The sequence below is a fragment of the Crocuta crocuta genome, unplaced genomic scaffold (assembly GCF_008692635.1).
Source record: "Crocuta crocuta isolate KB4526 unplaced genomic scaffold, BGI_CrCroc_1.0 scaffold83, whole genome shotgun sequence".
NCBI classification, from domain to species: domain Eukaryota; kingdom Metazoa; phylum Chordata; class Mammalia; order Carnivora; family Hyaenidae; genus Crocuta; species Crocuta crocuta.
The window spans coordinates 1,498,946-1,518,091 of NW_027529638.1; the positions used below are offsets into that span (position 1 = coordinate 1,498,946).

General features: G+C 34.0%; 1 protein-coding gene across 5 annotated transcripts in view; it reads right to left on the bottom strand.

Annotated features, from left to right (window-relative positions):
* The window catches only part of LOC144230101 (uncharacterized), a 272,386-nt gene extending 256,303 nt beyond the window's left edge, over positions 1-16,083 (bottom strand). For all 5 annotated transcript variants that reach the window (XM_077762307.1, XM_077762306.1, XM_077762303.1 and 2 more), the window contains exons 1-2: positions 16,019-16,083; positions 9,799-9,874 (exon numbers count right to left, since the gene is read on the bottom strand). In XM_077762307.1, coding sequence (XP_077618433.1) covers positions 9,799-9,874; positions 16,019-16,028 — 86 coding nt within the window. In that variant the 5' untranslated portion in view covers positions 16,029-16,083. The remainder of the gene's footprint in view (positions 1-9,798; positions 9,875-16,018) is intronic.
* Positions 16,084-19,146: the final 3,063 nt, after the last annotated feature.

Genomic DNA, 19,146 nt, shown 5'->3' on the forward strand with positions numbered 1-19,146 from the left:
ATGAGAGACTCTTGAATGCTGAGAACAAACTGAGGGTTGATGGGGGTGGGGGAGAGGGCAGGGGGGTGATGGACATGGAGGACGGCACTTTTGGGGATGAGCACTGGGTGTTATATGGAAACCAACTTGACAATAAACTATTTGTAAGAAAAAAAAAAGAAAGAAAGAAAAAAAGACAGATTTCCGCTGTGGAGAGCAATCATTTTTTTCCCACACTAAAATGGTTATTTTATTCCCCTCCCCCCAAAAAACATGGTATGTATATATATGTATACAAACATACATACATAGATACAGACAGACAGACAGACATACAATGGAATATCATTCAACCATCAGAAAGAATGAAATCCTGCCATTTGCAACAAAGTGAATGGAGCTAGAATGAATTATGCTAAGTGAAATAAGTCAATCAGAGAAAGACAAATACCATATGATTTCACTCACATGTGGAATTTATAAATATGTATTTATTTTTGAGACAAGCAGAAAGAGAGAGAGAGAAAAAAAACTCATAAGCAGAGGAGGGGCAAAGAAAGAGGGAAACAGAGAATCCAAGTAGGCTCTGTGCTGTCAATGCAGAGCCCAATGCAGGGCTCCTACTCATGAACTGTGAGATCATCTGAGCAAAGTCGGATACTTAACCAACTGAGCCACCCAGATGCTCCTCATATGTGGGATTTAAGAAACAAAAGAGATGAACATGTGGGAAAAGGGGAAGAAAAGAGAGGGAAATAAACCACAAGAGACTCTTAATGAGAACAAACTGAGGGTTGATGGAAGGAGGCAGGTGGGAGACGGACTAGATGGGTGATGGGTACGAAAGAGGAGGGCACTTGGTGATGAACACTGGGTGTTACATATAAGTGATGTATCATTGAAGTCTACTCCAGAAACTAATATTGCACTGCATGTTAACTATAAATTAAAAGCAAACAAACAAGCATATAAATAAAATCATTAAAAAAAAAGTACAGACTTAAGAGTCCACTTCCTAGACTCAAATCCTACCGCCGGCACTTCCTAGTTACATGACGAAGTAAGTCATTAAGTTCTCTGTGTCTCTGTTGTGTCAACTGCAAAATGTTAATAAGAATAGGGGCACCTGGGTGGCTCAGTTGGTTAAGTGTCCGACTTTGGCTCAGGTCATGATCTCATGGTTCGTGAGTTTGAGCCCCGCATCAGGCTCTGGGCTGACAGTTCCGAGCCTGGAGCCTGGTTCAGATTCTGTGTTTCCCTCTCTCTGCCCGTTCCCCGCTCACTCTCTGTCTCTCAAAAACAAACAAACAAACAAACAAACAAACAGAATAGCATCTACTTCACAGATCTATTGTAATAAATAAATGAATAATGTGTCAATAATGTATATAAGGCATTAGAAAAATACATGCCACGTGGTTAAGCATGTATATGTTAGTTGTTATAATTAAATGTTTTCTTTATTTGGGACTTTTCTTCAGAGAAGTTTCCTGGTATTGAAATTAATGATTGCAAGCTTGTTGTGATTTTAAGCCTTAATACTTATCGCTAAAATACTTTCTAAAAGAGGACCATTTTATACATTGCCAGCAAAATATAAGTGTGAACTTTATTTAACAGTATCTGGTATGTACTTCCCACCAATAAAACTTATTTAGTGTAGTTGTTATTACAATTATTTTACAATTCCTTATACCTTCTAAGTGTATGAGAAGGTATACTTTGAGAATTTGCTGGATTAAAACTGGATTTTTCATTTTTATTATATTTGACTACAAATGAAATTAAATATATGAGAAAATGTTTATATGCCTATGGTTTTTCCCATTTCTGTTCATTATTTGATTGAGGCCTGCATTTTTTATTACTTCTTATAGCATTTCTAAGTTTGACCTTCCTCCTTTGTATTCTCCTTCTCCATTCAGTGACCAACGTTTACTTTGATTTCTCTGATCTAGTCATAAAGATTTTAGGAAAATGCTAAACTTCAATGATTCTTTCTAATTCAAGAGAGGAGGGTCTAAACAGCATAGATGAGGGCAGAAATTCATCAAATATATTAGTGGTTCACTTAAAATAAATCCAGTTTTATGTAATTGTATACACAACTAGTGTTTTGATGGGAGAAACAGTAATAATATGTACGTTAGTAGCATAAATTGATCTTTACTAAATTGTGGAAAACAATGCTGACTGCAATAGAGAAAAAATAAATCATGATCTTGATCATAAGGAGTTTACATATTTGAAAAGATTATATTAAAGTTGTAACATAAAAAGAGAACTTCATATTTATTAAGAATTCATAAATTACTATATGAAAAATTGCCAAAAAAGTGGCATAATCAAGGAAGTACTCTACAGTCAGAAAATATAGAAGTTATTGTGAATGAATCAGCAATGCTTTATAAAAGATATCAAGTGGAATTATTCTTCAGAGACTCTAAGAAGGAAAGAAGAGGAGGGTATTTCAAGAAGTAATAATGATAATTGCCATCATGCATAAAGTATTCACTATGAGTCAGACATTGTCATTTATTCTTCACAACTACCATAAGAAAGATAATGATGTTATGGATGAGGAAACTGAACAACTGAACTGAACTGGATAAGGAAACTGAACAACTGAAAGTTTAGAAATTTGTATAAGGACACACAGATAGTGAGTGGCAGACTAAATCCAGGTGGCCAGCCCAGAATCCATGTTGTCAACTACTATCTCCTACTTTCTAAAAGATATTGGTCCCCTAAATAGGTGCATGATAGGCTTAGAAGGCAAGGAAAGAATTATCTTGTTAGAAACAAAGATATAAATAACAGGAAAATCAAGCTGAAGGGCATATTGGGTGCTATTTTGTAAAATAAAACATGGATAACCTGGATTACAATTTCTAGTACTAGAGAATCATTTATGTAAGGAAATTATGGTTTAGCAAGATTGATCTCGGAGTTGTATGAATAAAGATTGAAAATAAGGAAACCAATATTCAGGACAGGGAAAGTCGACTACAAGGGAAAAATTTAATTGTAATTATTAATATTGAGTTAAAATCTGTACTCTGGTCCTGCTCTATAGCTCTGCAACTATCCTAGCAGGAATCTTGTTATCTCTGTTTAGATGTTCAATTGCATCCCAGATGCAGGAATCTTTGGCTTGGTGTAGAGAAAAATTACAAACTAGTATCTCATGATCTGCAATCTCAGCCTTATGAGCATTATTACATTTTTATTTTTCATCAAAGTTTTTTCAAAGAATTTTTTATAATTGACATCTCCATTTCCTAATTACCATTCTCTCCTCAATTTATTCCAATTGGATTTCTACCTTCATTTACACAAAATTTCTTAAACAGTTCTTGTCGTGGTCTTAAATAAGCCTTTATCTTGATAAACCTAATTGTTTCTTTGGGTTTTGTAACTCCATGGAATTTAAGTCAGCTTTGACACAATAAAGTATTCCCTTTTTCCGAAAACACTCTTTTTGGTTGGTTGATGCAACACTGCACTCCTAACTCAATACCTACTTCTTCTGTACTTCCTTTGTTGGCTAGATTCCTCTGTGAGTCCTCTAAATAAGGATGATTTTCAAATAATTCTCTAGTCTATACTCTCCACTTAATTCCAGACTTATAGATCCCATTTCTCTGACATCTACACTTCGTTGTTTAATTAGGCTTCTCTAACTCAACATATAAAAAGCAGAAATATTTCTTTCTTTTGATATCTCTCTACAAATGTTCCTGCTTCATTATATAGTACCGCCATCCACTCAAGTATTAAAGAAAAAAAGTCTTCTTTATTGTTCTCTTTACATGAACCCCTCCTGTAGCCTATCACATTTTATCAGGTTTAACTCCCAAATGTATCTACTGTATCTCCACTTTTCTTCATCTCCATTGCAATCTCCCAAGATCAAGCCACAATTATTTCTCCCCTATACTTCTACAATAGTCTTCTGTTTTGCCTGCATCCTCTCTTGTATTTCTATAGTTCATTCTCCATGAAGAATTCAGTCATCTTTTACAAATATATTTGTCATATTTTTTGCTTAAAATTTTCTATGGCTTTCCAGTACAATTGGCATAAAATCCAAAATCCTATTAAAAAAATTTGATGTTTATTTTTGAAAGCCAGAGAGACAGAACATGAATGGAGAAGGAACAGAGAGAAAGAGAGAGAGAGAGACTGAGAAACACAGAATTAGAAGCAGGCTCTAGGCTCTGAGCTGTCAACACAGAGCTCATTGTGGGGCTTGAATCCACAAACCATGAGATCATGACCTGAGTTGCAGTAGGACACTCAACTGACTGAGCCACCCAGGTGCCCCTCTACCACTTCTTTATCCGTTTATCAGTCAATGGACTTTTGGGTTCTTTCATTTGGCTATTGTTGATAACGCTGCTATAAACATCAGAGTGCCTGTGTCTCTTTGAGTCTATATTTTTGTATCCCTTGGGTAAATAGCTAGTAGTACAATTGCTGGATCATAGGGTAGTTCTATTTCTAACCCTTTGGGTAACCTCCATATTGTTTTCAAGAGTGGCTGCACCAGATTGCATTCCCAGCAACAGTGTAAGAGAGTACCACTGTTTCCACATCCTCATCAAAATCTGTTGTTTCCTGTATTGTTAATTTTAGCCATTCTTGCAGGTGTTAGATGATATCTCATTGTAATTTTGTATTTCCCAGATGATGTGTTTTGTTGAGTATCTTTTCATGTGTCTGTAAAAACCTCGGGTAGAACATAGGCAGTAACTTCTTTGACACTGGCCATAGCAACTTCTTACTAGACATGTCTCCTGAGGCACAGGAAACAAAAGCAAACATAAACTATTGGGATTTCATCAAGATAAAAAGCTTCTGCACAGCAAAGGAAACAAGCAACAAAACTAAAAGTAAACCTTCAAAGTGGAAGAAGATATTTGCAAATGACATATCTGATAAAGGGTTAGTATTCAAAACCTAAAAAGAACTTATCAAACTCAATACCCAAACAATGAGTAATCCAGTTTAGAAATGGGCAGGACATGAATAGACATTTTTTATTAAAAAAAAAAAAGATGCTATTCCTTAACATAAAATCATAATCAAGCAATGGAAGGAAGACACTAAAAGGAAAGAGGAAAAAAACAATAACATCAAAGAAGCCAACAAGAGAGAATTTTTTTTGAGAGGGAAAAGCTCTCATTTTCCCTCTGCTTTATTCAATTCCTCTAAGGTGCTATCTCATCAAAGAGCAGGATTCAATGCTTCAAAATCACCTTGCATTTTTCTGAAAAATTCAGACTCCTGGCCCCACCCCACTATCACTGAATCAGAATGTCTAGAGTTAGGGTTTCATAAATCAGAATTTTTAATTAACTTCCCAAGTTACTCTGAGGCATGTGAAAGTCAAAGAAATACCTCTACAAGCCTTAATTCAATTTCTATACATAACATTTTCATGACTTAAGACTTATGATAAAAAAAAAGACAAAGAAAAAGCCTAGACACCCTTCAAAAAGCATTTTTCATAGTTTCTTGGAGAAAAAAGTCAGACTTCAAAGGATTAAGCAGAGTACGAGTAGTGAAGCAATGAGTATCATAAATGAGGTTTCTTAGCAGTGAAAAGGACAGATATATAATTGCATCTAGAAGTTTTAGCAGGGTTAGTAAAGTTTTTTTTTTTCAAAATTGAATAACATAAAGACAACAAAGGACAAGTTAGTAGAAAGATTGAATGTATTAGCTAATTAGCTAAAGACAGTATGTCTTTGTAGGATACAAATTGAAATCAGTTGGTTTACTGAATTGTTTTTAATCATATTTCTGTAAAAATTGCTTTATGTGAATCTTTACTACAAAAGTTATTTCACCCAAATTACATATCTGATATGTTACTTTTTGCACGTGTTATAGATTTGGATAATAAAAAATTTTTAATTGATCGATCTGGCATTTATGGTATGCAAGAATCAAAAGATTAAGAAAGGGTCTTTATTCTCAAAGAGCTTAAAGCCTGTGTAATGAAAATGACGGTAATAGCTAACATTTATTAAGCATTCATAGGGACCTTTCTCACATTCTTTGTCTCACTTAATCCTCGCAGCTATCCAATGAGAAAGGTAAATTCATCAGCATTATCTCTATGTTATATATGAGGAAACTGAAAGACATAGGGGTTAAATAACTAACCAGAGTCATAGAGTAAGTTAGAGGAAAACATGTGAAGTAAGCCCCTAAATCTTGCTTTTAACCATTGAGTTATTCCATCTTCTCTGGTCAGACAATACAAATGCAATTAGATAAGAAGAGGTCATGATGCAATTGGGGTTAGCTTCTAATCCAATATGATTGATGTCCTTATTAGAAGATGGACAGGTAAAGACAGGTACACACAGGGAAATATCATTATGGGTTTGTTAGGTTTTTTTTTTAGTTTATTTTGAGCGAGAGAGCACATGTGTGCGAGAGAGGGGCAAAGGAAGAAAGAGAGAGTGAATCCAAGCAGTCTCTCTGATAGTGCAGAGTCTGATGCTGGGTTTGATCTTAGGAACCATGAGGTCATATCCTGAGTCAAAATCAAGAGTCTGACACACCCAGGTAGAATTCTTTGTGAAGACAAAAGCAGAGATTGGAGTTACACAATTGCAAGCTAAGGAATGTTAAATTAGCAAGAGGCAAGAAAGGCTGTCCTCATAGGTTTCAGGGGAACCTGGCTTTGGTGATTCACTGATTTCAGATCTCTCGTCTCCAGAACAATGAGACAATAGATTTCTGTTGTTTTAAGACACCGGTTTGTGATACTTTGTTATGGCAGCCCAAGGAAACACATTACTCCCTATCTAATTGAAGAAATTCCTCTTATTCTAGACTTCTGGATTTTTAAAAAATCAAGATAACTGATGAATTCTTGCCAAACGCTTCTTTTTTTCCTGAATACCAGTCATCTTTTATGGGATGTTAATTCACAATTAGGGTATTCAAGGACCATGGTCAGGAATGCAGAATGTGCCTTCACAAGGTGCCCTCTTCAGTAGTATTTGCCTAGTCACTCATGTGTGAGTTCTTTGTAACAACGGCAGTAGTTGAAAAGCACCTAAGCTGCCAGCACCATGGAAATATCAGCAAGGCCCCCTTTCTTTACATCAACATACTTGTTATAATACTGGTATAAAACACTCCAGCAATGCCTTTATGGGTAAATCCCACATCAGTCTCCAGTTGGGCAGCTCCCCTAGTTGGACATCCATGAGCTTCTTCTCCTCCAGGAGTGCAGGTGACCCCATCTCAGAGTCCTGGTTGATAGCTATTGCAAATGCTTTTGTGACGATTGTTCACATGATTATTGATACAAGGTTTTGATATATACAATATTTTTTTCTCCATTACTGCTTTAATATGATGATTTATATTGATTGATTTAAAATCATAAAATAGCATGATCATGAAATAGTAATGTTTTGATATTTTTGTGTTTAACAAGTGTTGATGTTCTGAAAAGGCTGTAATGTGTGTGTTCAAAGGGGGAAATGTTAAATACTACTTCTAAATTAATTATTTGATAGAACTTACCTGTAAAATCATCTAGGTATTTATATGTCTTTGTGGAAAAGTTTTTAATAATAAATTCCATTTTTGTAAATCATAGACCTTTCAGATTTTCTATTTCTTCTTGAGTGAGTTTTGTTGATTTTTCAAGAAATTTGTTTCATGAAAAATTTAAATACATTGATACAAGATATTTGTTCTAGATGATATCTATGTGTCTCTGTGTGTGGGTGTCTGTGTGTATTTCTGTCTCTTTTGTCTTAACTGTGCCTTTTATTTTCCTGTCTTTTTATATGTCTAAAACTTGCTTGTACATTAGATAGTGTGGGTCCTAAATTATAAGATTTTGGAATTAGCACCCTCCCTTAAAACACGCAAATTTTATTTTGCAATGTAGTTAAATTTTTGATAGCTCATTCTGGATGTTATTAGGCTTATTTTATGCTGTTTTAAAATGGTTCTGAATTTTAAACTTAGTCCCAAGACTTGCTTTTATTTATACATGAAAATTACCCTAATGCATGACTATTCTGGGGCTTCTACTGATACTGACTTGTTTTGGGTGGTTTTGTATTCCAGCTGTACTGATACCCCACACTTCCCAGCACTGCATAACCCTGTAATAAGTAATCTCTGTCACACTGGGCAGGTTCAGCCTTCTCCCAAGTTTGTGTGCTGAATCTCCACATAGACTTGTTGTCCCTCTTCTCTGGTATCCAGCCTTGAAAATTCTAGCCCCTTCAGTCCAAAGTCTAAATAAAATGAAACTTAAGCAAATGGAGATGTCTGATAATAAGTTAAGACTTAAAAAGTAATTATTTATATCAGCTAAAATAATCAAAATGGTAACTATCTTAGTAACCTATCATCACATAACAAAGCTTTCAAAGCACAGTGGCTCAAATAAATAATTAATTATCATTGTTTACAAGCTTATGGGTCAGTTGGGCAGTTCTCGTGATCTGGTCCAGACTCATTTGATTTCATTTGAGTGTGTTCATGGCTCTTTGGTCAGCGGGCAAATGGCCGCTGGACAAGTTCAGGCCTCATTCACATGTGTAGGCTGGTTGACTATCAGCTTTGATGGCAGGGTCACTTTCCTTACCAAAAACCTACCTGATGCTTGTTAACATGATGGTGGCCAGTTTTGAAAAGAGAGCAGGTTAGGTAAGGCCTCTTGAGCTTAGTCTCACACCTAGAATAACATCACTTCTTTTCTGACATTCTGTGATTCAATCAAATCATGAAAATTGGTATAGATTATAGTTCTTAATAGAAGGGATTGCAAAGGCACTTTGAAAAGGTATGGATATAGGGAAGGGAAAGGAATTGTGCCTATATTTTGAATATTATACATGCCTAACATTCCTCAATGTGGGGAGGATATAGTTAAAAAGTTAAAAAATGGCTTCTGTTTGTTTTGGTGATGACAGAGTCACTGGTAAATACTTGCTTTCCTTTGAAAAATAACTATAAAACTGGTCAAATATATGAAGCAAAGGTTTTCACACATTGAAAAATAGGCTAATTGATTGGCTGTTAGCTGTGGCAACGGAATCACTTTTATCATCCAAGAGCCTAACACATGCTTGTTAACATCTTAACATTAACCTTCATGATGCCATGAAAATGTAATTTCTGCCTTTTCTGAACCAATGCTATTAAGCTCATTATTCTTCATTTATTCTATGGATGAATATAATTTTTGTGCATCTGATGAAGTCCAGAGCTTTCAGTTTGCCCCATGTAATGGCACCATATGCTTTTCTTCTAAAAAAGAGCATCATATATTGATTCCTCACATATGCTTAAGCCTGAATCTGCATTTCTCAAATGTAGCACACTGACTGGATTATGTAGGGACTCTCATACTGATTTGATTGAAAGCTCAGTGTATACTTTCACTCTAACTTTTCAGCAGTTTCAGCTTTAGAAAAATTGAGAGGGGGGAATTTTATATTTGATACTACTCCATATCCTTTTAAGTACCAGCATTCTGCATGTTGACAACTGATTACTGTCTGGACCATTTCTGTCTCCATTCCTGGCTCTAGATGTTTTTAAATCATTTTCTTAACACCACCACCACCACCACCACCACCACCAACAACAACAAAATCTACCTGCTCTTAATTTTGAGGAGAGTTGCCTTCAGCTTGCCATCACAAAATTAAAGAAATGAATTCATGTTCATATCACTTGTCCTGGGGGATTGGATTCCATTTTAGTAGAAGATAATTACTTAACAAAATGATTCTATGATTAGTGAATATCAGCAGTAGTAACTACCTGATAAGCTTCAGAGTGTGGCTTTGAGATGAGAAATGCCTGCCAACTTTGATTCTGCTTAGGGTTAACTCTGCTTCTGAAAAAAAAATAAAATCCAAATATATGAAGAGGCGTTATTCTGTTGCCTATGGAATGAAGCAAATAAACTCTGCTTTTATTTAAGTTGTCTGTAGAAGAATTTAAAGATACATATGATTCTTCTGCTATATTAATCTAAAAGCTAAATGGTTTAAATAGTAAGGTTCAAGTTTTTAAAAAATTTTCTTAAATACTTATTTTTGAGACAGAGGGAAAGGGAGAATGAGTGGGAGATGGGCGGAAAGAAAGGGAGACGCAGAATCCGAAGCAGGCTCCAGGCTCTGAGCTGTCAGCACAAAACGTGAGATCATGACTTGAGCCGAAGTCAGATGTTCAATCAATTGAGCCACCCAGGAGCCCCTCAAGTTTTAATCATTATATAAGTTATCTCTGACATGAGAAATGTTGTGTAGGTAAACAAATATTTTTCACTTTTGTGAATTGCCTCAGGATTCAACTGATTTGGATACGTAGAAATGGAATTTATTTTATCTTACCACTAGTGCATTAATAAAAATTGGAAATGTGTTTTCTTATGGTAATACTATTGTACAGATAATATTTTTAGTAATAAATATACTCTAGTGCTTCGATTCTTAAAGTTTAGGGTATTAATGCCAAAAACTTACTGACACTTTTATAGAATTGGAGTTGGTACTTGAGAATACTGAGTAAATTCAATTAACATTTTAATACCTAAAACTGCAAATAAAAAGAGAATTTTTATAGTTAGTATTCTAGCACAACTTTCCTCATCAAAGAGAAGTTGATTAGTATTTTTCTTTTTCTGTACATATTCATTCATAATTAACATAGAGCTTTAACTTGCTAATAAAATTACTTTAACCCTTGCCTTGAATAACTTTAATATGGGAAAAATATTTTTATGCTTTAAGAAAGAAATTGTTGTGATCCCACTATCTGAGGATCACAAGAGGATTGCTATGTTTTATGAAAATTCAAATGTAACATATATTTTAATGTGCAAATTTTTGTGAGTTTTTAAATATCTTTACAATATTTAAATAGCATCATGATTTTCTTTTTCAAAAAAAGAAAAGTAAAAATCCTAAAGTCTTACTAAGATTTTAGGTAGGAACAAAGAGGACAGGTAAAAGCAAAGAGGAGGTATAAGAAAAAGCAAGATTTGCGGGTGAGGTAAGCAATTGTGGGTATGTGTTAGTGTGTGTGTGACAGAGAGAAGGAAGAGTCTGTGTGCACATAACACCTTATGAATTATTCTATTCCCTCCTATGAAGCAGCATAAGAGAAGTGTAACAGAACTTCTGATTTCTCACATATTTTATTCCCAAATTTTCCAAATAAAAAAATTAGGCAGTGCATTTCACAGATTTAAAAAAGTAATGAATCAAGCTGCTTTGATACTGTGTGGGATCCCAATGATCACTCTATACAGAAAGAAGATAAAGACACATGGAAACTGCCCAGGTTGTATCTAAGGTTTCTTCCCAAACATATAATGTCTCCATTTTCAAAGACTCTCTTTACCCTGCAGCTTTCAGGTGGAAAATGTAAGTTTCAGAATTTTTGTCACTGATTATTTCACAAATATAACTGGGAAAGCCCTCTCTCCTTCCTTAGAAAAGCAGAGGCTTCCATTTATTTTTACCAAGAAGTTAAAATCTTGATATGTGTCTCTATTTTTCAACAAAGATTTAAGTCTTAACATTAATAAAGAGGTAAAGAAAGTAGTTAAATATCATCAATTGCTATTCTGTACATACTTATTCATTAAATTTATTAAAGAATATTTGTGATTTTACCCTTATATGCTGAGGGACAGCTAAATAGCAGAGTCTTGCTTCGTTTGAAGGGAATAGAAGGAAAATGTATCCCCCATAATAAGGGATATGTTCATTACATACTAAATTTACTTTGATTATCAGTCTCAATGGCCAATTCTCTGATGTACAGCAACTGTCAAAAATACACTTACAGTTCATCCTGTAGATTTTGGTAGCTATTACTCATTGGCTTAAAATATAACAGAAGAAATACCAGTAATATAACCTAAGTAAACCATATCTGCAAACATTTGAGAAATATTCCTTCCTTATTGAATAAATATTTCAATTCTTTACCATTTGAGTCAAACTGAAAAAGATTCAAATTTTACTAAAAAGGCTTTCCAAGCATAGCACATGTAAAGTTCATAACTGTAATATCATTTAAGAGATCGTTTTTCAATCCGAATAATTGTTTTTTAACCTATATTTATTTATTATTTTTATAATCTTTTTAAATGTTTATTTTCGAAGGAGAGAGAGACACACAGAGTGTAAGTGAGGGAAGGGCAGAGATAAGGGAGACACAGAATCCAAAGTAGGCTCCAGGCTCTGAGCTATCAGCACAGAGCCTGACAAGGGGCTCAAACTTGAACCATAAGATCATGACCTGAGCCAAAGTCAGATGCTTAACCAACTGAGCCACCCAGGTGGCTATATTTAAAAATACATTTAACTTACATCATATGAATCAGTGAAAGTGATTGAAATATCTTATTTCATAAGGCAGTGGGAACATATCTGTGTAGGATTTGAGAATGCTTATCTGGAAATTTAATTATTCCAATGGAGGGGGTGAATTGCTCTTTTACTATGGTTAGTGATGTTACAATATCTTCTTTGTTAAATTTATTTCTTAAACCATTACAAATAATTATCATGTTTGTTAGTTGTCAGATCATCAGAACTATGATTCTTTCTTAATTTATGCTGGAAATACTGTACAAAAAGGAAAATACCAACTGTAATGATGCTGTTTGTCATGGTAAAGTATGGATTGAAATTCTAAGAAGAAGAAACTATGTTTAATGTATCAAAGACATTTCAGGCAGGTTATAACATATTTACTTATTAGATGTGTGATGGGATGGAAGTTTTTCAGTTCAAGTGAAACTGCTTAAAAGTATAAAGTTGAACAAAAATCACAATGGCTGCACAAATGCTACAGCAGAACGTTATTTTAAAGTTACTTTTTCCCTCTCTTCTGCAAAGCACCCCTCCTTTCTTCATAGCATTTTGCTCCCTTTGGTACCACCCCAAAGACACGATGAAGAAGGCTGGCAGCGCCTATACAATTCCTTTTGAAACCAGACAGATTTCCCTATAAAACCCCCCAGCCCCTTTCTCTGGGTGGGCTTGCAGAAGGCCTTAGCCTGCTGCAGCCTCCTTTGTCTAGCAAAGCAATAAAGATCTTGTTTCTCTTTATTTCAGACTGTCTTCACTTTAGTATTTTGGCTTTGAAGCATGGAGTCAGTTTTTGACAATAAAAGCACAAAAAGAACTTAGCCTGCACAACTATGAAGAAAAGAATGAATGCATGATCATAAAATAGGAAACATATAGTCACTTGATGATGATAAACATATATAAAGACATTCTCAATTTGCATTTTCAGAAACTCACTGTGTGGTCACTGTGAGTAGGGTATGATGTGTTGCTTAACCCAACACTACCTTCCACAGGCGTGGTATAATTGGCAAAGGTTATAATTACAAAATGTATGTGGAAATTTGATAATTTGAACTGAAATTCAATTGGAACATGACTCGCTTTTTTTTTTTCTAATGTCTTGACACTGGTGCTAAATTAAAATAGAAAAAGAAATGTAAATGATTTATTTGCGAAAAACACATTAATATATTCAGTAAGGTTGTGACAGTTTTTAGACCTATTTAATTGATGAAGGGATTTTATTAAGTTGTTTTATTAAATGTTTCATTTCTTTTCTATAGAATTATGTTGGGGAAAGTGGGGAGGATAATTATTTTTTCTAGAAAATTTAGATATTTTCCAGAAAAATCAATAGCCTCTATAGAAGTGCCTATTCTAGTAAATTTTTTTTAAAAAATTTAACGTTTATTTCTTATTTAGAGACAGAAGAGACAGAGCATATGTGAGGGAGGGGCAGAAAGAGAGGGAAACAGAATCCGAAGCAGGATCCAGACTCTGAGCTGTCAGCACAGAGCCCTACGCTGGGCTGAACTTAACAAACTGTGAGATCATGACCTGAGCTGAAGTCGGACGCTCAACTGACTGTGCCACCCAGGCACCCCCTTTTCTAGTAAATTAAAAGTAAAAAGTTAGATCAAATTATCTATGGAAGATATATCAAGATTAATGAAAGATAAAATCAATCAATCAAACATATTAGAAACAATGTTGGTCTAGTTGGAATGTGTCACTTGCTTGTTGGATTAACATGGCATTTTATTCATGATCAAGTTGTTGGTATATTACAAGAAAGAATGAGTCTACATGGACTGTACCTCATTTCTGAAGTCAAAATTAATAAGAATCAATTTATTAAATTAATAAATCTATTAATAATTATTAGTTTTAATAATTAAGACATAATTTAGCATAAACTCTCCTTTTCTAGAAATACAATTTGATGAGTTTTTACAAATAAATACAATCCTGTAATCATCTTGTGATAATGTGGTTTATAATAAATATAAATCTGGTCTTCCATTTGTGATATTATGATTTATGATAAGAAATATAAATTTGGTCTTTCACCCCATTTCTGCATCGAGCTCCTAAAACTCTTGGTATTTCCTGTGGTAGGAGGTAAGTTTGTCTTGTTATGTTAATGAGGTGATTTTGGGGAGGGTTGCTAGGGACATCAACCAAGTAATTAAAAGTTTAGAACTTTCAGTACCTCCTCAGTCTCCAAGGAGGGGAGAAGGGTCAGAGGTTGAATCAGTCACCAATGGCCAATGATCGAATTAATTATGACCCTGTAATGAATCCTTCATAAAAACCTGAAAACACAGGGTTCAGAGAACTTCCAGGCTGGTGAACAGATGATAACTTGGAGAGAGTGGCATGGAAGTTCCTAGACGTTTCCCTGTACTTTGCCCTACCCATCTTTTCCATCTGGCTGCTAGTGAGTTATATCCTATTTTAACGATATAAGTGTCACTAGTAAATAGAATGATTCTCTGAGTTCTGTGAGCTATGGTAGCAAGTTAATCTAACCTGGAGAAGTAATCTTGGGACTCTCTGATTTATAACTAGTTGGTTAGAAGCACAGGTATCAGTGTGGGCTGGTGAGTTGCAGATGAAGCATATGAACAAGGGTTTGGAGGGCAGTTTTGTAAACTGAGCTCTTAACCTGAGGAATCCAATGTTGTCTCCAAGTAGATACTATTAGAATTGAATTGTTATTGTAAGACTCCCAGCAGGGGTCCTGAGAATTGCTTGTTGGTATGGGGGACCCCTTCCCACACTGGAATTAGTACCAGAACATTTGTACCCCATTAAGAAAGAACTTTTCTATTACTCTCAAAAGCTTCCTTAATGTCCCTGTGTTGATAATCTATCACTCCAGGTTTCTGGAAACTACTGATATGATTTCTGGCTTTATGGTTCAGTCTTTCTCTGAATGTGTATAGATCATACAATATATTGCCTTCTGTATCTAGTTTTTCTCTCCACATATGCTTTTGAGATTCATCTATACTATTGCATGTATCAGGAGTTTGTTCCCTTTTATTTTATGGATATACAACAATTTATTCACTGGTTTGAGGATATTTGGATTGTTCCCAGTTTTGACCAATTATATGTAAAGTAGCTATAAATACTCATATACAGGTCTAATTTTGGACATGTGCTTTTATTTCTCTTGGGTAACTACTTAGTGAGAATGCTATGTCTAATGGAAATTGTATATTTAACTTAATGAAAAGTGTTAAACTTCTTGCAAAGGGACTATACCACTTTGCTTTCCTACCAGCAATATATGATATTTCCACTTCACATCCTTGCCAGCACTTTCTTTGCCATCTCCCTCTTTTTAAAAATTTGAGACTTTCTCATAGGTATATGGAAATATCTAATTATTTTTAAATTTACATTTTCTTAATAACTAATAATATGGAACACTTTTTCAGTGCTCATTTGTCTTTCATTTCTCTAGTAAAGTTTCTCTTTAAATATTTTGACCATTTTATTTTTTAGAACAGTTTTGGGCTTATAGAAAAACTGAATAAAAAGTACAATTTCCTTATACTCTCTACCCCACACATACACAGCCTCCTCCATTGTCGATACCCATACTGCAATTGTATGTTTGTGACAAAACATGAACTACATTGACACATCATACTCACCCAAGTACATAGTTTATGTTAGGGTTCACTCTTCTTGTGTGCTGTCAGATGTATAAAGGTATTTATCAGCCATTATAGTGTCATACAGATCAGGCTCATTGCCCTAAAAATCACCTGGTTACATTTTTTCATCTGTTCCTTGCATCATAGCCCTAGCAACAACTGATACTTTGTTGTTTCCATAGTTTCCTCTTTTCTAGAATGTCATACAGTATGTAGCCTTCTCAGATTGGCTTCTTTCACTTAGTAATACACATTTAAGTTTCTTCCATGACTTGATAGCTCTTTTTATTTTTTTAAGTAGTGAATAATATTCCAGTGCCTAGATGTACCATAGTTAATCCAGTCACCTACTAAAGGACATCCTAGGAAATGTTCCCTCCTCTTCTATATCCTGGAAGATTTGTTAGGGTTTGGTCTTTTTTCTTAAACCTCTGGTATAATTCATCATCTGTTCCTGGGGTTTTCGTCATGGGATGGTTGAATTACTCAACTTTTGTAACAGGTATAAACTATGGAGATTACCTGATACTTGAGTAAGATTTTGAAAAGCTTTACTCTGTTACTTTTAAGGAACTTGTCCATTGCATGTATTTTCAAATTGAATTTATTGACATGAATCTTAAAAAAATAATATTCCTTTTGTTTTCTTTAAATATCTATTGGATCTTTAGTAATTCCCCCCTTAGATTCTGCACATTTATAATGTGGGCCTTTTTTTTTTCTTTATCAGCATGTCTAGATGATTATCAATTTTACTGATTTTTGTTCAAAGAAGCAGCTTTTATTTTCATTGATTTTCTCTATTTTTTCTTTTTAAATTTCTTTGATTTCAATCTTTTTTTATGATTCCCTTCCTTCTGCTTGCTATGGTTTAATCTGTTCTTCTTTTCCTACTATCTTAAAATAAATGCTTAGATTATTTATTTAATGCTAATCTCATGTTTTTAATGCTCTAGTCTTCCTCGTTTAGCTGTGCACTGCAAATTTTGATATATTGTCTCTTTATTTTTATTCAATTAAAATATTTTATAATCTCTCTGTCTTCTTTAGTTCATAAGTTGTTTAGAAGTTTTTTGTTTAATTTTCAAATATATTAAAATTTCCAAATATGATTCTTTTATTAATTTCTACTATAATTTGTATAATTTTAATATGATGAAGTTTGCTTTATGACCTAGAAAATTTTCTGTCTTGGATCTTCCCTGAGCACTTGAAAATAATGTGTATTTTGCAATTATTGAGTGGAATGTTCTATAAATGTCAGTTAAGTCAATTTGGCTGAGGGTGATGTTCAGGTCTATGTTCTTACTGATTTCTCTCTACTGCTTCTACTGATTAAGGGGAGACTTGTGTTGAATTCTACAATTATAATTGTGGATTTCTCTGATTCTTTTTTTAGTTGTATCATTTTTTTAAAATGTATTTTGAAGTCCTATTGTCATATTTGTACAAATTTACATTTGCTGTGTTTTCATAAAGGATCGATCTTTTGCTATCATGAATATTACTTTTCACTGGCTTATGGTCCTTGTAATGAAGTCTATGTTTTCTGATATTAATATAACAGCTTCAGCTTTCTTTTGATTAATGCTTGCATGTTGTATCTTTTTCTATCCTTCTTTTAACCTATATCTATTAACATATTCAAAGTGTGTTTTTTACAGATAGCAGCATTTCTTTGTTCAATCTAACAATTTAAACCTTTTGTTCAGGAATTTGTGTTTAATTTAGTCATTATGTTTTATTAATTTTTATTTTTCCATAATTTAATCATTATATTTTATAAGTTATGTTTAATTATTGATGTGATTGAATTTTAGATTTACTAATTTTTTTCTTTGTCTTTTCAGTTCATTGGTTTTTCTTCTCCTAGTTTTCTGCCTTTTGATACCTTAATTATTTTTTATTATTATGTTTTATCTCCAATTTTGGCTTATTAGTCACATCTCTTATTTTTTATCATTATTTTTTTAATGTTTATTTAATTTTGAAAGAGAGGAGAGAGAGAGAGAGAGTGAGTGAGTTTGGGGAAGTGCAGAAAGAGAGGCAAACACAGAATCCAAAGCAGGCTCCAGTCTCTGAGGTGTCAGCACAGAGCCTGATGAGGGGCTTGAACTCACAAACCATGAAATTATGACCTGAGCAGAAGTCAGTTGCTTAACTGATTCAGTACAGGCATCCCAGCTGTATCTCTGTTAAATGGAATTATGGAGAGCTTTTTGCTTTATAACATTACATTTAACTTGTCACAACATTCCTTAAACAATATCGTACATTATGCTTTCATTTCCACCCTTCTTTTTAAAAATTTTTTTACGTTTATTCATTTTTGAGAGACAGAGAATGAGAAAGAGACAGAGTGCTAGTGGGGGAGGGGCAGAGAGAGAGGGAGACACAGGACCCAAAGCAGGCTCTAGGCTCTGAGCTGCCAGCACAGAGCCCGATGCAGGGCTCAGACCCACGAACTGTGAGATCATGACCTGAGTAGAAGTCAGAAGCTTAACCGACTGAGCCACTCAGGTGCTCCTCATTTGTACCCCTCTATCTTTTGTGCTACTTTTCTCATACATTTTACAGTAACTTGCTATCATTTTTACTTTAAACATTCAATTGTCATTAAAGAGATTACAAAAAAGAAAAAATGTATCATTTTTATTTATTCTATTTTACTATATCTAGTGCTTTTTATTTCTTTCTATAAATCTATATTTCTTTTTGTATCACACATCTTCATTCTAAACCTTTACAATTTCTTGTAATAGAGGTCTTATGACAATAAATTGTACTAGCTTTTGTTTGTCTGAAATTTCTTTATTTCGTCTTCATTTTTGAAAGGTATTTTGCTGGGCTTAATGTTTTAATCTCTTAATTCTTTTTTTTTTAAGTTCTGTACATTGTCTTCTAGCTTGCATAGTTTTAATGGGAAATATGCCTTAATTCTTTATTCCTCTGTACACAATGTTTCCTTTTTTTGTTCTGGTTGCTTTCAATACTGGATCTTTATTTTTGTTTTTCAGGAGTTTATGATGTGTTTAGGTACTTTTTATTTGTTTGTGTTTTTCACTTTTTTAAATATTCTGCTTGGAATTCTCTGAGATTCTTTGATCTTTGATTCATTGTCTTTC